At 46.5% G+C, this 25,756-nt stretch overlaps 1 protein-coding gene across 1 annotated transcript in view; it reads left to right on the top strand.

Annotated features, from left to right (window-relative positions):
• The window catches only part of EPB41L4B (erythrocyte membrane protein band 4.1 like 4B), a 142,306-nt gene that overhangs the window by 99,970 nt on the left and 16,580 nt on the right, over positions 1 to 25,756 (top strand). Inside the window, 7 exon segments of the mRNA XM_021067313.1 lie at positions 253 to 467; positions 3,056 to 3,174; positions 8,439 to 8,564; positions 9,404 to 9,471; positions 13,550 to 13,648; positions 19,626 to 19,806; positions 22,523 to 22,600. Coding sequence (XP_020922972.1) covers positions 253 to 467; positions 3,056 to 3,174; positions 8,439 to 8,564; positions 9,404 to 9,471; positions 13,550 to 13,648; positions 19,626 to 19,806; positions 22,523 to 22,600 — 886 coding nt within the window.

The raw sequence follows: 25,756 nt of genomic DNA, 5'->3' as shown, positions 1-25,756 counted from the left end.
GGGAAATTATTTCATTTCAAACTTAAGAATGTTTTTTCAGGTTTAACATCTCTGATACGTACAAATTTCCACTTTCTGCTTTTCCTTTGAGCGCACTGTTGTCCTTGTGTCCTGTTCTGCAGTGACCCTGTGGCTCTGTTTGTCGAATCTATTTCTCTTGGTTTTCAATGCTTAGAGAACCTCTTTTAAAGTATGCACAGGAATATCAAGGCTCTTTGCTTTTCTAAATCCTGACTTTGACACCCTCCACAGCTACCCGCTCCCTTCCCCAGGGCTCAGCAGCTCGGACCGGCTGCCTTTCGGTCTTGAGGAGAATGGGGGCACGCCGTTCACCACCAAAGCTTCCGGAAGGCACCACCATCACCACCACCAGCACCAGCATCACACGAACTATGGCATCTCGCTGACCCTGGAGAACAAGGAAGGGCCTTCAAGGTCCCCAAACTCCAGCAGTAAATCCCTCACAAGTGAGTAGGGGTATAGGGGATGGGGTGGGGGAGTGATGCAGCAGGGCTTTCCTAAATGCTCAAGACACTGGACACAGTGCAGCTCAGAACACTGGAAATGTCAGAGCTGGGTTACCCGGTCTGGGTGAGAGCAGACAAGAGCACTTGTGCATCAGGCAGGAGTGACCTAGGGATCATGGTTGACCAGGAGGCTCTGGATTTGTTCCAGAGGTGCAGCCATCTCTCTGCCTCCTTCTGGGCCAGTTCTCTGCTTCTGCTGCATCCAGCACTTGGCTCAATGATGGAACCGGAACCGCAACAGGGGAAGGGAGGTGGCTGGAATCTCTAATTCCCAACCACAGGAAAACCCATTCTGTTTCATGTCTGACATCCTGTCTCTGAGAGCAAAGTGTCAGGTAGATCCAGCACGCACTGTTACAGGTCCCAGTGAAAGACGTTTTTACGGAAATGGAGAGTAAGCCATTAGAAACATTTTTAGCAATATGACAGAGTGAAGTTCTATCTGTTAAAACTAATTAAAAATGTGGGCTTGGATTTTGTATGCCTGTTATTTTCTTTTTCTAAATTCATTTTTACTATATTTTACCAAAGAATGGGTCTGTGACAGGCTGTGGGGGAAGAATTTGTTCTTTAGCACATATGGTTTGAAAACGTGCTGAGGGAGAGGCGAGAGTCAGGAGCTTTGATTCTCCCTGTTAAACCGAGTCCCCTCTGGGATCCTTGGCTTTCTCATCTGTGAAATGGGGTAGAGGGTGTTGAGACGATGGCCAAGGAACATTCCAGCTCTGATGTCTCATGAGCCTGTGGTCTGCTGAAAAGGACGAGCCATTGAGCCTTCACCTGGAGACCCTGAGGAGCAGTTCTGGGTTGGCTGAGATAGAAATGGGAACTCAGCATCCACTTGGTGTTGAAAAAATCAGAACTCTGTCCCTTCATTGCTATCCACCCTGCCCTTCCCCTAGCCCAGGCATCATCCATTTTTTGTTTGTTTTTTTAGGGCTGCATTTGCGGCATATGTAAGTTCCCAGGCTAGGGGTCGAATCGGAGCTACAGCTGCCAGCCTACGCCACAGCCACAGCAACATGGGATCTGAGCTGCATCTGTGACCTCCACCACAGCTCATGACAATGCTGAATCCTTAACCCACTGAGCAAGGCCAGGGATTGAACCCACATCCTCGTGGATACTAGTCGGACATGTTACCGCTGAGCCACAACTGGAACTTCCCATCCGTTTGTATCTGGATAACCATAACATTTCTGTAAGGGGCACCTCCTCCAGGGCCGTCTCCACCTCATAGCTGTCAAAGCAGGAGCACTCGCTCACCAGATAGCTCTGACCAAATGCCTGAAGACCTCACCATGGTGCTTCACTGTCCTAGGATAAAGGCAACACTCCTGAGCATAGCCACATGTAGAAGCCTGGTCCCTGCCAAGGCTTCCAGCCTTCGCCCACATCCCTCACTACACTCTATCTAAAGGGAACTACGCTCCCCTCAAGAAGCACTGTTCCATGTCCCAGCTCTGTTCTTTGCACCTGCTGTTCCCTCTGCCTTGAATGCTTTTCTCCACCCTAGTGAACTCCTACACATCCTCCAGGAACCAGCTCAGAGGTTGTCACTGAAACTTTCTCCAACATCTCCTCCCAATTTCTGCCTTGGGAGTGCTTTCCCTCCTACTCCTATACAAGAAATATATCTTTGTTCACTCTTATATCAAGTATCTGCACAGGTGTCTGTCCCTGTCCCTTCCTGGACTAGAATTGTGTTTCATTCATCTTTTGATTCCAGCTTCCCAGATCTCAGTTTGCTAACATCACCTGGCACAAACTTTAAAGTGTAATGAATATTGAACACTTGATGAATATTTAATGTATTAATGGATAAAAACAAGCTAGTGGGAGCAGTGGTAGTAAACTAATCCAATGCACAGAAATCAGAATCAAGGAATGTGATTTAGAAACACAACATTTTTTTTGAGGGCCGCACCTATGGCATATGGAAGTTCCCAGGATAGGGGTCAAATTGGAGCTACAGCTGCCAGCCTATTCCACAGCCATAGCAGCTCACAGCAATGCCAGATCCCTGACCTACTGAGTGAGGCCAGGGATCGAACCTGCATCCTCATGGATACTAGTTGGGTTCGTTACCACTCTGCCACAACGGGAACTCCCTAGAAACATAGCATGGTTTTTAAGAGTACATTCCTTTGCCTGGTAGCCTGAACTCTCATCTTTCTACTTCATATAGTGCTTTTCCATTAATAAAGCATTTGTACATGAATTATTCACTTAATATTCACAGCAACTCTGTGAGGTAAGTAATTTTATTCCCATTTTAAAATGGCTCAGAGGCTCAGAGAAGTAATGTAACCTGCCCAGGGCCACCCAGCCCACATATGAGGGAGTTAGGCCTTGAAACTTGACCTTAAACGTTCTCATGTCCCATCTGCTAGTGCTTAACTGAAGGATTCAAGCTGCTGGAAGAGAGGCCAGGCAGAACAGCGCTGGGGGGTTGGACTCTGGCAAGCATCTTTCATCACCTACATCTCTCTGCCCTTTCAACTTTTCCTTCTTCAATTCCCTTGCAGAACTGAGTCCAGGAGGACCTGCCCTGTTCAGTGAAGCTGCTGCCCATCTGAAGAAGCTGGAACTGGAAACTGTGAAGGCTGCCGGACCCTGGCCTGCTCTGCACATCAACATAAATAAGGTACTGAGGACCAGAGCATGGTCCTGGGGCTCACATCAAACTTCTGATGATGACCCTGCCTGCCTCCGAAACCACGTGCTTTTGTCTTGGAGGGATTTCTATTCAATCTTTCCTGACATTTCTGCTCAGCATGTCTCTTTAGGAGCCGAAATGTACTTACATTCTTTTGGGGTGAATTACAACTGTCCCCAGTGCTGAGGCCAACGGGCTGGATCTGTCAGTGGTTTCTCCATCATTCTGGCTGAAAGTTCCACTAGGGAGGCATCCACATTTACCTCTTTCCATTTTCCCACATGTACTTCTTTCCATTTCCACCTCTCTCTGCTAGTCTGCACAGAGAGCAAATAGCCATAGACTGGGTGGTGACAGACACTGCTTTCTCCCTGTGCTGGAGGCTGGGAAGTCCAAGGTCAAAGTGCCAGATGATTTGGTTCCCTTGTGAGAGCCCTCTTCCTGGCTCGAAGCTGCTTGCCTTTTCATTGTGTCCTCACTTTCCAGAAGAGAGGGATCTTTCTCTCTTTCCCTTGTAAAGCCATTAATTCCGTCCTGAGGGCCCCACCGTCATGACCTCATCTAAATCTGACTACTTCTCTAAGGCCCCATGCCCAAACACCATCACACGGGTGGTTAGGGTTTCAGCATATGCATTTGGGGAGGACACCATTCAGTCCATAGCACCCTCTATCTCCTTCAAATAGTACCTGGCGCATCTAGATGGTCAGTAACTGTTTGCTAATGGAACAAAAGTGTGGGGGATTGAAGGAGGGAGGGAGGGAGGGAAAGGCAGAAGCTTTCCTCCAGCTTTCTTTTGTCTGGATCTTTCCTTATATCCAAATGGACAACCTTACAAAGGCCAAATTTTAGCTTAGAACTTAGAAAGCTGGTGCTGGATTCAATCTATCATTTCATTCAAGCTTTTCAGCATCCACAGAAAGGGAAATGGCTTGCTCAAGGTCACAGAGCAGGGGCTGAATCCTTGGGCCCCAACTCCTGGTCCAGTGCCCTTTGCATTCCAACATGCTTCTTCATTTTTCTGCACCACCGTATCTCAACTTAGGCCCTCATGGTATTTGGGGCTAATAATGTTGCAGAAGGGCTGTCCTGTGCATTGGAGGATGTTTTGCAGCATCTACCCCCTACATGCCAGTGGAACCCCCCACATCCAGGTATGACACCCAAACTGTCTCCAGACATTGCCAAATGTCCCCTGAAGGGCGAAATTGCCCCTGTTGGAGAGATCCACTGTTGCACACATAATTTAATCTTTAAAATCCCCATAGAAATAATCTTCTTTACTCATGGGTCATTTATTTCCCCCCCCCCGCCCCCAATGGCTTAGCTTTGGCCCTTTATAAGAGGGAATAGGAAGAATTTGCCTGATCTTGCCTGGAAAGCTCCCCCTCCTTACCTGCAGTGGTGAATGTGGGAAGGTTATGCCTCCTGTCTGGGCTGCTTCTCCACCCCTAGACAAGCCTCTAGCCTACATTAGCCTTCCCAAGTTTCTCAGGAGACCCCCACTCCCTTGTGCTCCCACACCCCAGCAGGAGAACCTCAGGTCCCTGTGATCACTAATGGCTCCCCAATTCAAGACCCTGTTCACCCACTTTTTCTTTGACATTAGACTCCCTGATGGCCAGCTGGAAAAAATTCCTCCTACAGGATGGCACTCAGGTTCATTCCATCAGTAAATCTCTATTGAAACAGGCCTGTGCGAGGTGCTGGGAGTCAGCCCAATGCATTCTATGCCCCTGGGTGGGTGTTCTTGGTTTTCACCTTTTCTTCTGCAGTCCTCACAATGAATTGTTTTAACAGGGGCTTACCTGCAGTTTGGCAAAATCCAAAAATGTCTTGCAAGGAAGTATAGCATATAGTAGCAGAGGACTCACAAGCTCTATGTAACTTGTACGTGCCTTGAATAGTGGTGGGACGTCAACAGTGGTGGTTTGCTCTGGGTTAAGGTGTGGTGAGATAGCTGTGAGCTATTGAGCATTTCCCTGGAGCTCAAGCAATACGCCCCTCTTTTCTCCTCCACTCGAAGAAATGCATCAGTGAGCAAGTGGGCTAGAGTGATGTTAGATAACCTTGACTTTGTCCTAACACACAAGCAAAGTATATTACTTCACACTGTGATTCTTTAATATTCATAAAACAACCCTGGCAACAGTCTTCACAACTTAACACGATACCCCAATTGGGAACCCCTGGCTTTGATGGCTTTTAAGGGTTTTTTTTTTCAGCCTCAGGGATCAAGGATCCTCTGATTCTTCTGGGTTTGAATACATTAATGGCGAGAACTTGTACCAACATTATTGCAGAAATTTAAATCTCATCAGATTTCAAATGTGTACACAATTTGTATAAACAATTGAAAACTGCATCTGATCATTTCTTTATCCCCAAATGACATCCTCAAGCAGAAGGACTGTTTGCAATTACAATAATATCAAAGCCCAATTATCGTTCATTTGTATATTTTGAAATCTGTATTTCCATTTTGAATGATAAAACCTCTTTCCACAATTCAAATTGAATGTAAAAGACAAAACATGGTCAGGCAAAGAGAGAGAGTGTAACATCCTTGGAGCCTTCCTCTTGTTGTAATCCAGATGTTTATCCCTCATAGAGATGCCTTTTTTGCAAACATAATCATGTAATGAGACTCACATTTTCCAAAATTTACATTGGTCTTCACCTGAGTCAAGTCATAGAGCTGAACAGTGACTCCTGCTTTGTCAAATAGAATGGGATAAGCCAGCTTGAATTTTTAAATCCAAAAGCATTTTAGAATTAGTAAATCCAAGGAAAAAAAAACAATGTTGAATTCTCATTCTTTCCTTATTTTAGCAGTATTCGATTAAAAAGAAAAAATAGGTCCTCGGTCATTACTGTCAATGTAACTATATCCCCTTAAGCAATTGTCAAAAACCTCAACTAGGCTTTAGAACCAATTTAATTCTTGTATTTCAGCATACCATTCCCCCAAAATTAAATCTAATTAAAAAATTAACTCTTCATACACCAGGGGAAATACCCATGCTAGTATCAAACAGTTGTCTTAATATAACAGGATTTACAAATATAAATTATCCTGAAACTATACTTTAAAGCTTATCTTTTAAAATGTTACTTTTTTTTTTTTTAGAGAATATTAAGTCTTTATATTACTGACTCCATTCAAAAGAGTCTGTTTTCTTTATACCAAACCTCATGGACTTTGGACTGTTAGTGTCCTCATATCTGATGCTCTCTTTTTAGTTATATTTTCTTTCTTTTCTTTTTTCTTTTTTCTTTTTTAGGGCCGCACCCATGGCATATGGAGGTTCCCAGGCTAGGGGCATATTTTCTCTTCTAACCAAAGACTCTAACATGAAAGTGCCATTCATATCTTTTCTTCCTTATATGATGCTGATAATCTTATGAGGAAAGAAACTGAGCCTCAGAGAGGTTAAGGGGAGCCAGTGTGGCTGGGTGGTCAGGGGCACTAACTTTGGAGTCACCCAGTCTTGGGTGAGAATCTTGGTTCTTTTGTGTACTTCCTGTGTGACCTTGGGCAAGTGACTTAGCATCTCTCTGCAGGGTTTTTCTCTTCTATACAATGGGGATGGTGATAGTATAGCCCTTCAAATAGGATGGTTAAGTGGGACATGCATAGGGAAATCCCCCTCCCCCGCCCCACTTCCCACCCTTCCCCGTCATTATCATCATCACCATCATCACCTTTTTATGATGCTAGTAAGGGAAAGAGGTGAGATTCAAATCCAGATCTTCTTTGTTCATCTTGCCGTTTCATGAAATTGCTGAGTTCAGCTTTTTACAAATGTACTCTACGTGTTTCGCGGTCCCACTGGGAAACTGCATTCTATGGCCTCTTTTCTTTGTTCAGTGATGTCAATCAGCCAATGGCCCTGAGTGTCCCTTAGGGCTTTCATAATACTCCTGCTGTGTGTATCAATGTGCTCAATAGGACATTTGAATTAGTGAATGCAATTAATTTTGGAACTTACAGGATTTGAGTCTTTTAGAACATTTTGTACCTGCCCTGGTACATTGTGGCTAATTAAGTCCTGAGGTCACAAATTGACTTTTAGCAATTATATGGTCTGGTGTCTTTCTTTCTTTCTTTCCTTTTTTTTTTCTTTTTTGCTTTTTTAGGGCTGCACCCGCGGTATATGGAGGTTCTCAGGCTAGGGGTCTAATCAGAGTTATAGCTGCCAGCCTATACCACAGCTCACAGCAACGCTGGATCCTTAATCCACTGAGCAAGGCCAGGGATCGTACCCGCAACCTCATGGTTCCTAGTTGGATTCGTTGCTGCTGTGCCACAACAGGAACTCTGGTCTGGTATCTTTTCTATTAAACACACGTCTTCCAATAACTATGTATTATTATAATCCTCTTAGGCAGATTTTTATTGAGCACCTGCTCTGTGCTGAGCATCATGTCAGCACTGGGATATGCAATGACCACAACAGGCATCTTAACAATAAGAAATTTTCCAGAAAGTGATGTGTGTCCAATCAAAGATGATGTCAAGTTATTTACGTAGATGAGTATTTTTAATAGTTATATAACTATCATAACGCATATTATAATAAACACAATAGTCACCAAGTTTGTGATTTCAAAGATATCATTGCTTGGGACACACTTACCATACGTAGTCCCAGGGTAATCTACCTTAACTGGATTATATGAATTACAGGTACACATTTAGTTAATCCATGAGAAATGGCAAAGATAGGAAAGGTGGTACCAGATTATTGAAGTCTGAGACACTCGATACAACGAGGCAACCTAGAAGCAGATTTCTCATGAAGAATCACAACTTCCTTCAAGACTTACTGTGAAAATACCAATAAATACTTTGGACTCTTTCCCTTGACCCAACAAGTCACAGAATTGAGTCTTTATATGTAAGAAGTGGCCGTTATAGGGAAAGGAGCTTTGCACTTGTGTATAGGAAATTCAGGGCTTGAGTCCTGGTTCTGCCACTGGCTCTAACTCCATGGGTCTCCAAGAGCCCGTCTTCTGGCTCACGGGCTTCCTCAGGCATCCTCCCCCTGCCTCACCAGAGACTAAAGGCTATGCTTCTGAATCCTTGGCAGGTAGTAAAAGCACTGGTACACGTATAAGGAGTTGGTGACACCCTTGTCTGGAGGTTTAAGCCTGTGTGTTATGGGCAGTGATGATTGATGGGAGACATTCACGTAAGTTTTCTTGGTTCTTTGTTTACAATCTGTGGCGTGTATTTTGATTCATCTCAGGCCGAAGAAAAAAAAGTTTCCGAGAAGACTCTCCAGACCCCGCTCTTGCCTTCCCCCGTGGCTGACCATGTGAAGTGTAACATTTTGAAAGCCCAGCTGGAGAATGCTTCCCGAATGAGTGCCCAGGTACGTGCAGAGTGTGCGTGTCCTTGATCTCCCATGTCCGTGGTTTCCTCGGTGCCACGCGGAAGAAAGAGCCACCCTAGGACTGAGATGCTGTGTCAGTCAGGGTCCAACTGGGAGACAGGAACCACACCTGTTACATGAACAGAGCTTTGACTAGAAGGAGTTATTAACCAGTGTGGTTATTAGTTGGGAGAGTGAAAGGGCCAGCTCTGTTCACTGTGGTGGGTATGAGCCCCCCCCCCGATGCATCTTCCTTTGCCTCCCGTGTGTATTCAGCTGGCGCGGATGGCTGAGTGGGTGTCCCTCCCTTCCCCACCATTCTTTGTGGGACTCACCAGAGGGAGGAGGACAAGGCTTCTGTCAAAATCATATGACATAATTCCTCCCAGGCTTGGTACACTGATGGAAAAGAAGGGACAGATTCTAAACTCTGTGTAAGCTGTAAGTGCCATGTGAGCATAGAGCTGACTATTATTCCTGAGCTAAAATGCGAGGTGGGGGATGAGCCTGTGGGTTCGGCGTTTCCCACACCATCCTTTTCTCATTCAGACATGAGCTGGCACATGGCAGGCGCTCGGTAAGAGTATGAATGCAAAGCATTGATTGTATTTGAGTGATTTATGTGTTAAGCTCCATGATGGGGAATGACTCAAGAAAACATTCTTTTTGTTAAATTAAATAAACACCAGGAAAAAAAGTTGTTATTGCCTGAGTACTTGATGATCTATCTCTTTGATACACCTTCACATTTCTCTAATCCTTTGAACGTGGGAGACTTGAAAACATTTTTGCCTGCCAAGATATTCCATTTTGACTAACCTGCCTGTTTGCTTTCACAGGTTGGAAAAGAGGAATCAACCTTTGTAAATATCAATAAGAAATCCAGTCTTCAGGACGCTAATGTAAGGTCTGTTGCTTCTTGTTTGAATGGGGAAACAATAGTATCATCAACATTATCCTCAAAACATTCCTCACGAGGGCACTTGCAAATAAAATAGGAAAAAGAAAAGTGGGAGAAAATGTGAGCCTGAAGAGAGAGACAAAGACTGTCTTCGCTTCCTTTATGCCTCAAAAATGCTGCTTGTTCTCTGTTCTAATATTTCTTTTTTTTTCCTTCTTTTTTTTCTTTTTGTCTTTTTGCCTTTCCTAGGGCCACTCCCTCAGCATGTGGAGGTTCCCAGGCTAGGGGTCTAATCAGACCTATAGCCGCCGGCCTACACCACAGCCACAGCCACAGCCACAGCAACGCGGGATCCGAGCCGCGTCTGCAACCTACACCACAGCTCACAGCAACACCGGATCCTTAACCCGCTGAGCGAGGCCAGGGATCGAACCCGCAACCTCACGGTTCCCAGTCGGATTCATTAACCACTGAGCCACAACGGGAACTCCACTGTTTTAATATTTCTACCTGCTGTCCCAACAAAGAAATCACCTTGAGTTGCTTCTCAAGCATGTAAATCTGACCTTGTCATTTCCTTGCTTAAAGTCAAAGGGGAGTCCGGACTCCCTAACAGAGCATAGAGGGGGCTTTAAGACTTGACTTCTGCTCGCCATCCCAGCTCAGTTCATCCCTCTTCCTGGGGTCCATTCACCTGCTCCTCGTCTGAGCTCCTTGGAGTACTAGAACCACCGATGGTTTTTAACGCCTCCAGGCCACCACTAACACAACAGAGGACAACCTTCCCTTCCTGATCTCATAGAAAGCAGACCTCTTCCCCTCTCCGCCCAAGTGAGTAACAACCTATAGATCACGGCAGCCCCATTGACACCTTGGCAGTCTGCCAACACTGTGGAGGGGATGGTCTCCCTAGGATAGAGGTTCCTAAAGGGAGTCCAAGGAGCACTGCATCCAAATCTTTTTTTTTTTTTTTTTTTTTTTTGTCTTTTGTCTTTTTGTCTTTTGTTGTTGTTGCCATTTTTGGGCCGCTCCCGCGGCATATGGAGGTTCCCAGGCTAGGGGTTGAATCGGAGCTGTAGCCACCGGCCTACGCCAGAGCCACAGCAACTCGGGATCCGAGCCGCGTCTGCAACCTACACCACAGCTCACGGCAACACCGGATCGTTAACCCACTGAGCAAGGGCAGGGACTGAACCCGCAACCTCATGGTTCCTAGTCGGATTCGTTAACCACTGCGCCACGACGGGAACTCCTGCATCCAAATCTTGTTAAAACCAAAGACTCTGGTCCTCCTCCAGACCTTTCAGATCCTTTGGTGGGGGAGTGGGGGGTGTTGGGGGGCTGGGTGGGGTTGGGGGACTGGAGGGCTTAGGGGGAGAGGCCAGGAACAAGAATGTCAACAGGCAGCCCAGGTGATCTAGGAACCACTTCCCTGGGGGAATTCTTACCGTCACTGCTAAAAATAAAAGTTAATATTTCCCTATGTGCTCTTCTGATGCCCAGGCCTTGTCCTTGGTATAAATTTGTCTTACACCAAAGGCACATACCCAGCTGCCTCCTGGGCTTGTTGAAACCTTAATTTATCTCTTCTCACCCTACATACTATCCCTTCATCTGTTTTCCAGTCTTGGTGAATAGCATTGTTACCTGCCTGTTATCCAGACCTGAGGCCTGGGAGTCCTTGACTTTCTTCTACTTCATGCCCTCAGCTATATGATCACCAAGTCCTGGCAATTTGACTTTCATGTAATCTCTCACATCTGTCCCCTCCTCTTCATGACCCTTACTCTCAGCCTTCACCATTTCTCATCCTGGAGAACTGCTGCTACTGTCTTTTAAGATGCTCCTGTCTGGCCTGCTCTTAACAGCATCCTTTGTTGCTCTAACGGCCTTTCTAAAATGCAGGTCAGGGAGTTCCTGTTGTGGCTCAGTGGGTTAAGAATCCAACTAGTTCCTGTCGTGGCTCAGTGGTTAATGAATCTGACTAAGAACCATGAGGTTGCACGTTCGATCCCTGGCCTTGCTCAGTCAGTTAAGGATCCAGCGTTGCTGTGAGCTGTGCTGCAGGTTGCAGACGCGGCTGGGAGCCCACGTTGCTGTGGCTGTGGTGTAGGCTTGGCAGCTGCAGCTCCAATTAGACCCCTAGCCTGGGAACCTCCATATGCCAAAGGTGCGGCCCTAGAAAAGACAAAAAGAAAAAAAAAAAAAAGAGAGAATCCAACTAGTATTCATGAGAATGCATGTTTGTTTCTTGCCCTCACTCAGCGGGTTAAGGCTCCAACGTTGGTCGAAGATGCGGCTCAGATCTGGTGTTGCTGTGGCTGTGGTGTAGGTTGCAGATGTGGCTCAGATCCCACATTGCTGTGGCTGTGGTGTAGGCTGTCAGCTGTAGCTCCCATTCGACCCCTAGCCTGGGAACTTCCATATGCTGCAGGTGCAGCCCTAAAAAGAAAAAAATGATAATAAAAGAAAATGCAAGTCTGAGCATGCCACCCCTTTGCCTAAAACCTTCAGCGACTGCCTTTGCCTTCAGTGTAAACAGCTCAGCCTGAGGCACCTCTTGCCCTGGCCCCTGCTTTCCCATCTAGTCATGGTCCCTTGCCCTCCTGCAGGGACCTTAGCCATCAGCCGTTCTGGGTCTCCACTTTGACTCCCACCTTAAAACTCTTCCCTCCATCTGGTTAAGTGTAAACCCCTCCTTGAAGCTTCCCAGACCCCACCCATTCCACACAAGGACAGTTATGTGGTCTCCTGTGTGTTCTTCCATGGACTCTGTTCCACTGACTCTGGGGTCCCAGCTTGAGGAGATCATGAAGCTGGAATATGTTGACTGCAGTTTCAGATTTGCTCACATGTTTAATTAGCCATCGTTTTATTGGGCACAGACAAGAAGGGGAAATGGAGGCCCAGAGGTATTCACTGTCTTGGTGGAGGTCCCTGGCTGAGAACCTCAACTTGTTTTGATGCCCATTGGTCCCAGTAGGTAATTTCTGATTGTTTAAGTGGAATCAGTCATGACCACTACAAAAAAAAAAAAATGTGTAAAAGCTTTTTCTTAAAAGTCATTGTTTTGAGTAAGCCCATGGGTGAGCTGGTATATTTTCTTGAGGAAATATGAAAAGGAAGCTTAGTTGTTTTGTTTTGTTTTGTTTTGTTTTGTTTTGTTTTGTCTTTCCAGGGCCACACTAGTGGCATATGGAGTTTCCCAGGCTAGGGGTCAAATTGGAGCTGTAGCCACCCTAGTCTACATCATGGCCACTGCAATGCAGGATCCAAGTCATGTCTGCGACCTACCCCACTAATCACAGCAACGCCAGATCCTTAACCCGCTGAGCCAGGCCAGGGATCAAACCTGCATCCTCATGGATACCAGTCAGATTCGTTTCCACTGAGCCATGACAGGAACTCCAGGAAGCTTAATTTTTAACATTTTCACCTGGACATAGAATTAAAATGTTTTAGAGCCAGTCTCGAAGGTTTTCTGATGTTAATTTTTTTTAGCATTAACTACTCTATCATTCTTTCTCTTTTTAAAAAATATATTTTCAGTCCTTGCTTACTATATTTTTTCCCTATGTTTTTTTGTTTGCTTGTTTTTTTTGTTTGTTTGTTTGTTTTTGTTGTTTTGGATTTTCTGTGATGTTTTAAAAGAATTATATATGGAGTTCCTGTCGTGGAGCAGTGGTTAACGAATCCGACTAGGAACCATGAGGTTGCGGGTTCGGTCCCTGCCCTTGCTCAGTGGGTTAACGATCCGGCGTTGCCCTGAGCTGTGGTGTAGGTTGCAGACGCGGCTCGGATCCTGCGTTGCTGTGGCTCTGGCGTAGGCCGGTGGCTACAGCTCCAATTGGACCCCTAGCCTGGGAACCTCCATATGCCGCTGGAGTGGCTCAAGAAATAGGAAAAAGACAAAAAAAAAATAAAAAGAATTATATGTAATAAGTAGAGTGAAGAGGAGAGAAAAAATGGGTATCTTGACCATCAATAGTATTAAGGTAGAAATGAACTGAGAAAGCAGTCCTTACAGCCAAACCCAGACCATAAGCCTTATTGGTGGTGTTCTGCTTTTCTGGTGTGTCTCCAGAAGTCCCATTCCTATACGTGTGGAAACTACCCAGCCAGCTGTGGAGAAGCCGGAAATCAAGCCTCCTCGAGTGAGGAAGTTAACAAGACAATACAGTTTGTGAGTTCTGTGCTGCAAGTGTTTCAATTATAACAACAAAGGTGCTGCTAAATGTCCAGTTATAAATGCTTTGTAGCCCTGCATCCCATTCCCAACGAGCCATCCCCCAAATACGGTCTGTTTGCAATTTCTCCCTGAAAACATGACATAGTTGGCATGTGTATTCATTATTGGTTGCTATCTAACACATGACTATAAGTTTTAGTGGCTTAAAACAATCCACATTTATTACCTCACCGTTTATGTGGGTTGGGAGTCCAGGCATGGCTTAGCTGTGTCTTCTTGGTCAGAATCTCTCTTAAGGCTGTTGGCAAGGGCTGCAGTCTCATCTGAAAGCTCTTTCAGGCACTTTGGGACAGGATTCAGTTCCTCGAGGATTCAGTTCTCTCCGACAGAGGGCATCATTCCTTGCTGGCTGTTGGCTGGAGGTTGCCCTTAGTTCCACGTCATGTGGCTCTCTCTCACTTTCTCCATCAGAGAAAACACACAAGAAGAGCTAGGGAGAACGCTAGAAAGGCAACATCACAGTCTTTTATAACCTGATCTTACAAAGGACATCCCATCATTTTTTCCTGATTCTGTTCATTAGAAGGAGGTCACTAGATCCAGCCCATGCTCAAGGGGAACAAATATCAGAGAGGGACACAGGGAGCCATAGTGATGCTGCCTCCATGGTCCCTTATTGAAAAGGCAGCATTTCAACAGAGCCAGAGTTAATCACTGAGTTGTAGGAGGAGCCACATTCCAAAGTGTCCCAGAACCACCAGGGCCCGTTCAGTTCTGTTCTGCTTAAGAAAAGTTCCTTGGGTACCCTGTGCATAGGGCTATTCTAGGCACCATGGAGGAAGAACAAAATGATTTTAACAATTCTCATGTGAGGATTCACAATTTATTAAGCGGGAAAGGCAGATTGCAAATAATTATAATCCAAAGAAGACAGGAAAATGCTGCAGAAGGGTGGTGGTATATTAATGCCATCACAATGGTAGTTCCCATTTCTTGACCTCATTTGTGGCCTAGGCATCGTGCTTGGATATATAATTGGTCAGAGGTGCAGGGGAATCTTTGGGTGCTGTGGAAAGCGTGGGGCTCTGGGGTTAGAAAGGCTTCTCAGTTTACGGTTGTAACCTCTTGGGAAAATTACTCTTCAAACCTTTCCTTCTTCATCTGTACAATGGGTGAGAGTTTTGTGAGGGTAAATATGAGATAATGTGGGTAAAGCCCTCGATAGGAACCTGGCTGAAGGATAGTTAGTTCCCCTTCCTTCCTTCTGAAAAGGTCAAGCTTGGAGTTCCCATTGTGGCTCAGTGGGTTAAGACCCCAACTAGTATCCACGAGGATGCAGGTTCGATCCCTGGCCTCCCTCAGTGGGTTAAAGATCTGGCGTTGCTGCAAGCTGTGGCACAGGTCTCAGATGCAGCTTGGATTTGGTGTGGCTGTGGCTGTGTCTGTGTCTCTAGCTACAGCTCCGATTTGACCCCTAGCCTGGGAACTTCCATATGCCAAAGGTGCGGCCTAAAAAGAAAAGGTCAAGTTTGGAGTTCCCGTCGTGGCGCAGCAAAAACAATCGGACTAGGAACCATGAGGTTGCCGGTTTGATCCCTGGCTTCACTCAGTGGCTTAAGGATCTGGCATTGACATGAGCTGAGGTGTAGGTCGCAGAGGTGGCTCCAATCTGGCATGGCCGTTGCTGTGGCTGTGGCATAGGCTAGCAGCTATAGGTCTGATTCGACTCCTAGCCTGAGAACCTCTGTATGCCGCGGGTGCAGCCCTCAAAAGACAAAAGACCAAAAAAAAAAAAAAAAAAGTCAAGTTTAGGAGGTACCAAGAGCACGAAGCATAGGATAAGGAGCATGACTCCAGATGCACTTCCAAGCATCCATCTCAGGCCTGCCACGTGTACCTTATGAAAAGGGGAAGAAGCAGGAAGGTGCAGTTTCAGGGCAGACACATCCCACCTCATTAGCCTTAATAGAAATTTCTGGACAGTGTAGCAACTATATTTCCTAGGAAAGCCCAAACGAGTAAGATTCAGATAATTAACACTCCTAATGATCTCTGGGGGACAAATTAAACCATGAAAAATCTGCTCCTCTGAGGACAAAGCTAGCAGGATTAGCCTTTCCTTTCACATCTAAAATCTCAAAATGTCATCACCCATTCAGGATAGGTAATCACGTTGGAAACAATGACTAATATATGGTCTGAAAGGAAAGAAAATTTAACTAACTCCCCAAATTGCCTCTTCTAAGAAAACCCTTTTCAAACCTCTAACTTAACATGTGTATTTCTTAAGACCCCCCCCCCAAAGTATTCTGCTTGGAAAAAATCAAAGAATGGCAGCATTTTCCCCATTAGTAGAAAATAGGCAAACTGATGGATGGGATTTTCCCAGCTTTAAGTCTTTGTCCTGTAAATAGCTGTTGTATTGTCACCAGTGGCTACTACTTCTTTGCTCATCTCTTCTGCTCATAGATAGTGATAAAGTTTATGTGGTTAAAGAATACAGATTGAACAGTATAGCACAGGGAACTATATCCAATCTCCTGGGATAGACCATGATGGAAAAAATAATATAAAAAAAGAATGTGTGTATATATATATGTATCACTTTGCTCTATGGCAGAAATTGGCACAATATTGTAAATCAACTATAATTTTTTTTTAAAAAAAGAATACAGATTAGAAAAACTCAGATTTCTCATTTCCCAAAAAAAAATCATTATTTTTGAGATCTGGGGGGATACGTGAGTCCTTTCGGCAGTTACAGCAGTCATAGTTCCTAGGCCAGAATTCTGTGTATTTGTTTGGGTTTTAGGGTACTCCATCAAAAGCACTGTGATGTTTCAGCTGTCTGAACAAGTTCTCAAATTGCTCCTTTTTAGGCTATAAACCAAAGCCCCAATTGTGTTCTTTTCTTGAAATACAACCTAGGGAGGAACAGTGGGGCTTCTATGCGTAGAATGAAGGGAGAAGCGAATTCTGTAAAGAGTTTAAGACAGGTAAAAGTGTCATCTTTCTGTTGATATCAGCTGGTATGTTTAGAAAATGACAAGCTACTCTATTTTTTCCCAGAAATATAACTTTACTATTTGTTTAAACTTAGTGTAGGAGTTCCCATTGTGGCTCAGTGGAAACGAATCTGACTAGTAACCATGAGGTTGCGGGTTCGATCCCTGGCCTTGCTTGGTGAGTTAAGGATTCGGCGTTGCTGTGAGCTGTGGTTTAGGCTGGCAGCTGTAGCTCTGATTCAACCCCTAGCCTGGGAACCTCCATATTCCTGGGTGCAGCCTTAAAAAGCAGAAAGTAAATCAATAAAAATAAACATAGTATAAAAATCTGGGAGTTCCCTGGTGGTGCAGCAGGTTAAGGACCTGGTGGTGTCACTGTTGTGGCTCGGGTCGCTGCTGTGGTGCAGGTTCAGTCCCTAGCCCTGGAATGCTTGTGAGTGCAGCCAAAAAACCCCCCAAAAAACAAAAACTTAGTGTAAAAATCTAAAAATATTCAATTAAGGCAGAAAAGCCCAAAGAGAAAATTAATTCTCCAGAATCACACCATCAAAAATAACCAATGTTCACACTTATGACTGTTACTCTAGACTTTTTTTTCCTTGTTTATGTATCGTTAAAATAGAAAGAAATTTTTTTTTTTTTTTTTTGTCTTTTTAGGGCCGCATTTGAGGCATATGGAAGTTCCCAGGCTAGGGGTCAAATCAGAACTGTAGCTGCTGGCCTACACCACAGCCACAGCAATTCAGCATCTGAGCTGCATCTGTGACCTACATGCACCACAGCTCACGGCAACAGCAGATCCTTAACCCACTGAGGGAGGCCAGGGATTGAACCTGTGTCCTCATGGATACTAGTCAGATTTGTTTTTACTGAGCCATAATGGGAACCCCAGAAATCTTTTTTTTTTTTTAAAGAATCATACTACACATAAACTAACTTCTTCAAATATTTCATGCATTTAACATGAATTTACCTCAGAAACCAGGCATTCATCATAAATGACATTAATAGCATAAACGATCAGTCCTGGCCAAGGTCTCAGGTGTGCAGAGACACACTTATCCAGGAGGGTCTTCCAAGGGTCTGGAGGTCCTCTTGGGAGCTCGTCAATGACCAGGATGCACAGGATCTGAGCACCTGAGTCTTGCTGAGTTAGCCCTTTCCTGCACAGACAGCAATCTGGTTGGCAGTAAGGAGCTAGGGGGGTTGTCTTAACTTCTGTAAGTTTAAGAAAATACTGTCCATCCTAAGAGTGGGGGACTGATGGTCCAGCTCTGTGCCAGAGCAGAAGGGCTTCCAGCCTTGACATAGCTTGTGGGAAGTCAAGCCTTGCCCACACATTCAAGCCCCAAGATGAGCCCCGGATGGCAACCCAGACTTCTCCCTCTGGTGTCCTTTACATCCTGGGCCATCCCATTCCATCAGAGGGGGTCGAAGACCAGAGCTACTCGGCCCCAAAATGAATGGGCCCAACTCCTTCTCTATAACTGGTGTATTTCACCAAAGAGACAGTTGCTGTGAGGCCACAGATGGGCCATTACACACCCTTCATCAGAACAGTAGATTCCTGCAAGCCTTGTATTTACCCTCGTAAGGAAGGCTACTCAGAATAACATCCCTTGGTCTGGGGGTTCCTCAAAAAGTTAAACATAGAACTGCCATACATCTCAGCAATTCCACTCCTAGGTAGAATTCCAACCTCCAGGAATTGAAAGCAGGGCCTCAAACAGGTGTTTGTAGATCACTGTTCATAGCAGCGCTATTCACAGTAGCCAAAAGGTAGAAACAACTCAAGGGTCCATGAGCAGATGAAGGGATCAACAAAATAAAATCTATCCATACCATGGAATATTATGCAGCCACAAAAAAGAATGAAATTTTGACTTATGGTACAACATGGATGGACCTTGAAAACATTATAATCAATAAGATAAGCCAGATACACAAGGACATTTATTGTATGATTCCATTTATTTGAGGTACCCAGAGTAGTCAAATTCATCTGGACAGAAAGCAGCAGGGGAGAGGAATGTGGGGTTTCTCCTTTTGCCTTTCTTGAGTCCTTATGGCTGGGCTTAAAATAAAAGACACATTCACAAGAGAAAAAGAAAGTTTAAATTCATGCACATGGAGATCTCAGAAAAATGGGACTTAAGAAGTGACCAAAACCAGGCAGCTTTTATATTATTTTAGGCAAAGAAACAGTAAATTTGTGAGGAATTGACGGGACAAAGAAACTTAGGGCTTGGGTACTCTTTTAGTGAAGATTCTAAGCAGAGCTGGGGCTTGGGGGAATAACTTAAAAGAAGGAACAAGGTTTGTTTACAGGCTTCTCAGCCCCAGTTTCTTATCTCTGGTGATAAGGGCATCCTTCTACCTCCAGATGTAGGGAGGGTACCTTTCACATGAGAGGGGGTATTTCCTGCTTTCAGGGGGACAGAGAGGAGGGCCCCCGTGTTGGCCATTTCTTAAGTAACTTTAATTCAAAATAATCCATATGCTGTTGTCGCCTCTTTCAGGGTGGCCCATCCGGAGCTCCTGTAGCAGAACAGATGTTATCAGGGGACAATGGGAGTTGTCATTCAATGTGTAAAGAGTTGTTGTGGGGATGAAAAAGAAGTTTGGGGTATAGACGATGGTGATGGTTGTACAACACTGTGACTGTATTTGAGCCACCGAATTGTACACTTACAAACAGATAAACTGATAAATACTAGGTTATATAGAATTTGTCATAATAAAACATTTTTTTAAAGCCCTTGGCAAGTGACAGAAAACCCAGCCCAAGTTTGTTTTGGCTAAAGGTCAATATATGGGGTCCTGTCAGCAGACATCTGGTAGACATCTGCTTGGGGAGTCCCCAACCCCCCACCCTGGCCGTCCCACCCCCTTCGCCCCCCCTCCGCTCCCCACAGCCTGTTTATTATTGTAATGAGCAGAGCTTCATGTGCTTTTAGCAACCGCAGTGACGAAGACGACCTCCCTCCAGACCTGGCCGAGGCCGTGGGAGCGACCACGACCCCAACCACGGCCACCACCACGGCCACCACCACACAGGTCTCTGTGCCGCTGGCGTCCCCCAAGGTCCACAAACTCAGCTCGCCTCAGAATTCGGAAGGCAAGAGCCAGCTGTCCCCTGGGGCCAAGGTACGGAGATGGGGTGGGGAAGCCCTGAGGAATGGCTGTGCTCGCTGAGAATTCTGCATCAATTCAGTGCCTGGCATCTGTGTGCATTTAAACTCTGCATCCTCAACTCTGGGCGCTTGTGAAACAACAGTAACCACAGGCGGCAAAGTACTTATTTTATATATATAACCTGCCCCTGAAAGATAAGATAACCCTATGAGAGACAAATAGTATAATATATAACCGTCTGGGGAGTTCCCGTCGTGGCGCAGTGGTTAACGAATCCGACTAGGAACCATGAGGTTGCGGGTTTGGTCCCTGCCCTTGCTCAGTGGGTTAAGGATCCAGGGTTGCCGTGAGCTGTGGTGTAGGTTGAAGACGCGGCTCGGATCCTGCGTTGCTGTGGCTCTGGTGTAGGCCGGTGGCTACAGCTCCGATTGGACCCCTAGCCTGGGAACCTCCATATGCCGCTGGAGCGGCCCAAAGAAATAGCAAAAAGACAAAAAAAAAAAAAAAAATATATATATATATATATATATATATATAACCATCTATGCTGTACTTGAAGGGAAATGTAAGAGATTTTTGAGGGCAATTTTGGTTTTAGACTATCATCCCCACAAAAGCTATTACTCCGCAGTGAAGACAGAAAATGAGGAACAGGTCTTCCCCCCCCATAATGGAAAATGGGGAGCGGTAAAAACATAGGCGTGTCCCCATCCCATTCCTTATTTGGGATAGCCTGTGTCAGTCGTTTGAAAATGGGAAATATTTTTCTATTTGTGAGGTTGAAATGTCAAGAGATTGCCAGCCGTGCGAATGGACGGTGACAAAGGTCTTTACAAGACATTTCTCTCCGTTTTCTTTGAGTGACACTTCGCTGTGGTCATGCTTCAGCAATTGGTCCACACGTGGTCACACCTCCTGCTCCCCAAGCAGATGCCGAGTCAAAGGTTGCTTGGTCTGTGGACCCCACTGAGGGAGCGGGGTGTTCATGGGGCGGGGCCACCAAGAGCAAGACAGGAACCCCAGAATCTGTTCCCAGCTGCTCCTTTCAAACTCCTTCTGTCCTTTCTCTGAGCCACACCTGGGAATAAGATCTGCTACCCAGCCCAGCATATATGACCTGGCATCAGGTCCAGTGGAGATCAAACCACTTGTGCAGGAGTTTCTGTTGTAGCTCAGCGGTAATAAACCCGGCTAGCATCCGTGAGGACGCAGGGTCGATCCCTGGCCCCACTCAGTGGGTTAAGGATCTGGCGTTGCCCTGAGCTGTGGTGTAGATCACAGACGCGACTCGGATCTGGTGTTGCTGTGGCTGTGGCATAGGCTGGCAGCTGTAGCTCTGATTCAACCCCTAGCCTGGGAGCTTCCATATGCTGCAGGTGCGACCCTAATAAATAAATAAATAAATAAATAAAGCACTTGTGCAAATCGGATGCCTGAGGCTTCTGCGGTTCCAGGGGTCCTGATTCCTGGCAATGTCTAAGTAACGTCAGTCCACCAGGCCACATTCTGCAGGACCAAGGCCATTCTTTCACTGGGTCCTTTCCTGGGGTCTCTAGGAATACCTCTGTGTTCCTCCACAGGATTCCCACTGGACCCCTCAGCCAGTGACTGGTCCAGACTGGGACTCCCTGCTTTTCTGCAGATGACCTCCTGGGAACTGGAATCGGCTTCCCCTCCACTGTGCCGAGTCGCTGGCACTGCTTTGTCCTAAGTGTAGACACAGGCTCCTCTCTACATCCCAGGCTGTGGTTAGAACCAAGTAACAATATTTACAAAACAGAAGGCAATTCAGAGGAGATGCAGGCAACATCCTTCCAGAGGCCACAGGGCTCCCTCTCCTGGCCGCTCTCTCTCCTTAGGGCCTTACTGGCACCAAGTTAATGGGACTTATTCCCCCCCCATCCCTGTGCGAGGGCCCCAAGGCCCTCCATGTTGCTGAGACCCCAGGGCAAGACAAACCCCCCCAAATGAACGTGATTTTCAGAGGTACCACTCTCCCACCATCAAGAGTTTCTTTATTATTATGAAAATAATTTAGTTCCTCAAGGGCTTTGACTGGCTTGATCTTGGATGGGCTCGTCTTTCGCTATATATTCAAAGGACTTTTCCACGTGTTTTTGGTTTTTTTTTTAAACCCCAAAGGGCAGTCAAAGAGCATTCAAAGCATTTTATTTAATTTTTATTTATTTATTTATTTAGTCTTTTGTCTTTTTGGGGCTGCACCCATGGCACATGGGGGTTCCCAGGCTAGGGGTCTAATCAAAGCTACAGCTGCCAGCCTACACTACAGCCACAAAATGCCAGATCTGGGCCGCGTCTGTGACCCACACCACAGCTCACGGCAACGCTGGCTCCTTAACCCACTGAGCAAAGCCAGGGATCAAACCCGCAACCTCATGGTTCCTAGTTGGGTTTGTTTCTGCTGAGCCACAATGGGAACTCCATTTCAAAGCATTTTTTAAAAATTGTTCACAGCTTCAAGAAGACAGCTCCCCACCCTATATCCTGCTTCTCCCCATTAAGTTTTCTGAAAAAAACATTGAGGTTTGGTCTCAACATTTTGTACACTGCTGAGTGAGGGAGCTCTGGGAGGGGTTGGCGCGATAATGAGTTCAGGCTTAGACTGTGCGGAGAGGAGAGAGAGTCAGTGAACATCTGTGTTTTCTGGGGAAATTGGGCTGTCAGCCAGCACCGTCGCTAACCGGGATATTTTTGTCTGCCTTTGCAGAGCCCCTCCGACCGAGGAGGTGCCTTTACCTTGGAGCCAGGCGATCTCCTGATGGATTTCACAGAAGCCACTCCTCTGGTAAACTTCCCATTTTGCTAAAACCAGAAAAGCCACAGACCATAGACACATCTTGGCAGTGGGACGGATGGACAGAGGTGGGCATTGCTGTTGGGAAGGCTCTTCCTCTGGTCCTGCTCGTGGCCCGGAGGCTCGGGACTCAGCTTTCACTCAGGGTTCAGGCATCACGGGTCCCTCCACCTCCCAGAGCCCTGGAGGGAGGACAGTGCTCCGTTTCCTCTGAGGGAGGCTGTAGGGGCCTCACCCCGCCTGTCTGCTCCTCAAACCTTGTAGGGCTCCTCTGTGCTTGAGTGTTGGCTTCTTGGCTTCCTGGGCTGTGCCCTGCATGCCCGCCCGTGGGGCATCCTTTGCTGTCGCTTCCAACAACATGCTCTGGTCTAAAGTACCAGCCCAAGACTTCACCTTGGCTTTCCAGACCCCTCATGCCTCCCTGCCATCCTCCGTCCTTGGCAGATGGGTCTCTCCTTAGGGATGGTAGCCTCGTGGGATTCCTGTAGGTGGGAAACCCTTTCAGGGAGGGAGTGCTGGACCAGGAGTCATGCAGGAAGACCTCATGCCAGTCTCTGCTCCTCACCTTAAGAGCCTTGTCACTGGATAGGTGCTCCCGCATCTTCTGTCACATAAGGATGTCATTGTTTGCCCCCTCTGCCTACGAGTGCTTTGTTATAAGGACCACATGGGTGGGGGGCGGACAGAGAGGGAAAGAGAGAGCCCCATATATAAAGCACCGTAAGTATGTAGAAGATATTATTATTATTAGATGACACAGGCAAGCTTGGATGTCTCTCTGGCTGGGCTCAGCTTGGTACCCATGTGTTCTTGGGCATAAATCATGGTCCTCGGGTTTGGCATGTGAGCCAAGTTCAAAGCTCTTTCCTGAGAACTTCTCTGTGCACCTGGCCATGTGTGAGGCTCTGGGACCGATAGGGCAGCTGGAGGCTGGAGGGGGCTCCGGGTGGTGAAGGGGCAGGATGAGCAGCAGAGCCATGTGGAAGGTGCTCGGGGAGAAGACAGAGGTGGGAGTCATTCAGGACTGGCTCGCGGGACAAGGGGTAGTAGCCAGGAAGGATTTCTGGGAGGCTATCAAGAGGGGACAGATGAGGCAAAATGCTATCCAGGTTTTAGGAGTGATGGCCGCCCTGCCTCACCTGGCACAAGGCAATCGTTTGTGATTTATGCAATTGTACTTCTCATCTGAAGAGCAGGTACAGTCAGAGCTTCCCCAAGTCAGCGCCTTGGGACAAACAGCTGAGAATGGACACTTGCTTGGGGAACTGCAGAGTCACTTCCTTCCCCTGTGCCAGTAAACGGGGCCAGTTATTCATGGCCAAGATGGGATAACCTGGAAACACCTCACGGCCCCTTTGCACAGATGGGAAAACTGAGTCCCAGAGTGGGGGAATCATATAGGAACCAAGCTGGAGCTGGAACCCAGAGGTTCCTGTTCTTTCTCTAATGGCTTTGCATCCGACTGAGCTAAGTCTGGCCTCCTCTTTAGGGAACTTGGAGAAGAGCAATGCCTGGAAAAAGGGCTGTGTGTAAAGGCTGGGCAAGCAGGACAAGGGGCACAGGGGAAGGGACAGCAAATTAGGCCACTTAGGCCTGGTGCTACATCAATGTCCCAACTAGGTGTCCCAAGTGAGGCTTTACATCCTGGGAAGGCCATGTTATGGAGAGGAAAGCTGGGGCTCGAATCTAGCTACAGGACAATAGACCCCCAAGGGCTCGAATCTAGCTACAGGACAATAGGCCCCCCCTTAGCTATAACCTGAGGGCCTGTGAAGGCCAAAGGGGGAGAAAGCTAAGTTCCTTAGCCCTCTGTGAAGAAAACACACCTGGGAGGAATGGAATCTGGTAGGGGAATCTCTGAGTTGGGCTCTTGAGCAATTTCCAGGCTGCTGAAATAGGCTGCAATTAATGTCATAAGAGAGTCCCTCTAGGAGTTGCCATTGTGGCTTAGCAGTAATGAACCTGACTAGTATCCATATGGACGTGAGTTCAATCCCTGGCCCCACCCAGTAGGTTAAGGATCTTGCATTGCCGTGAGCTGTGATCTAGGTCACAGACTTGGCCCAAATCTGCCTTTGCTGTGGCTGTGGCATAGGCCAACTCCAATTCGACTCCTAGCCTGGAAACATCCATATGCCACAGGTGCGGCCCTAAAAAAAAAAGAGAGAATCCATATAAACTACTGCTGTGGGATCCTGTGCCTAATCCTCTCTGGGGGCACTTGGGAAAAGAAGGCTTCATGGTGCTAGGGTTTTAAAGTATGAGTAGGAGCTTGCCAGATGGAAGTAATGGGCCAAAGCATTCTATGCAGAAGTTATAGCATGAGCAAACTACTGATTATTAATTAAAGGGTCTAGTGGATCTGAGAACGAGGGTTAATTTACAAAAAATACATTGCGGCTTTGACAGGAGAGATGGGATTCCCTTAAAGACCTTTGCGTGTTGCAGATCTAGCGTATAGACTTAATTGCCCCCATCTTTTTCTGTGTTTGACATAACAGACTGCGATTAGAAAGGAAGCAGCATCTGACAGGGACCCAGAAGTCCTCTGAACTGAGGTTCCAGTGCCTCCCAAATGACTCTCCAGTCTCTGCTTGTACCTCTCCCACAACAGGGAGCTTATTTTGTGTCCCAGAACACTGCTTACACCTCTGGACAGCTCTGACCGAGCTCTGATACAGGGTCCAAGTGCTGCACTGCCCAGCCACAGGACAGATGAGGTCCTTGTACAAGACACGACTGCCCACTTCACAGCTAAAATTTACCATCAATACCTCTTCTCAGGATTGGTCTTGTTCTCATGGACTTGAGAGGCAAGTGCACACTCACAGATCACATGCACACAGAAGGTATGCTTGGAGGGCTGGTGTTTTGGCCTTTCCTTGGCATCATTGGCTTTGACCTTGCTTCCCTCCAAAGTCCTATCTCCATGAGTGCTGAAGGGTCTTAGGAAGGACTTCAGCAGCCTGCTTCTCCCTTTTCTTGGTCCTCTTCCCTCCATCTCCTCCATCTGTTCCTCCCAGCCTCACATAAATTCGAGCTGCAGCTCTTTCTGCCCTTGTTGCCATGGTGATGGAGGGGCATGGCATCTGTATCTCTAAGGACAAGCAAGGGAAGATTAGACTTAGGGTCTGGGGCGGGATGAAG

This window comes from Sus scrofa, chromosome 1, assembly GCF_000003025.6.
Source record: "Sus scrofa isolate TJ Tabasco breed Duroc chromosome 1, Sscrofa11.1, whole genome shotgun sequence".
In the NCBI taxonomy this organism is placed as follows: Eukaryota; Metazoa; Chordata; class Mammalia; order Artiodactyla; family Suidae; genus Sus; species Sus scrofa.
The sequence above is the reverse complement of the archived record's forward strand: the minus strand, read 5'-3'. Positions and strand labels throughout refer to the sequence as shown.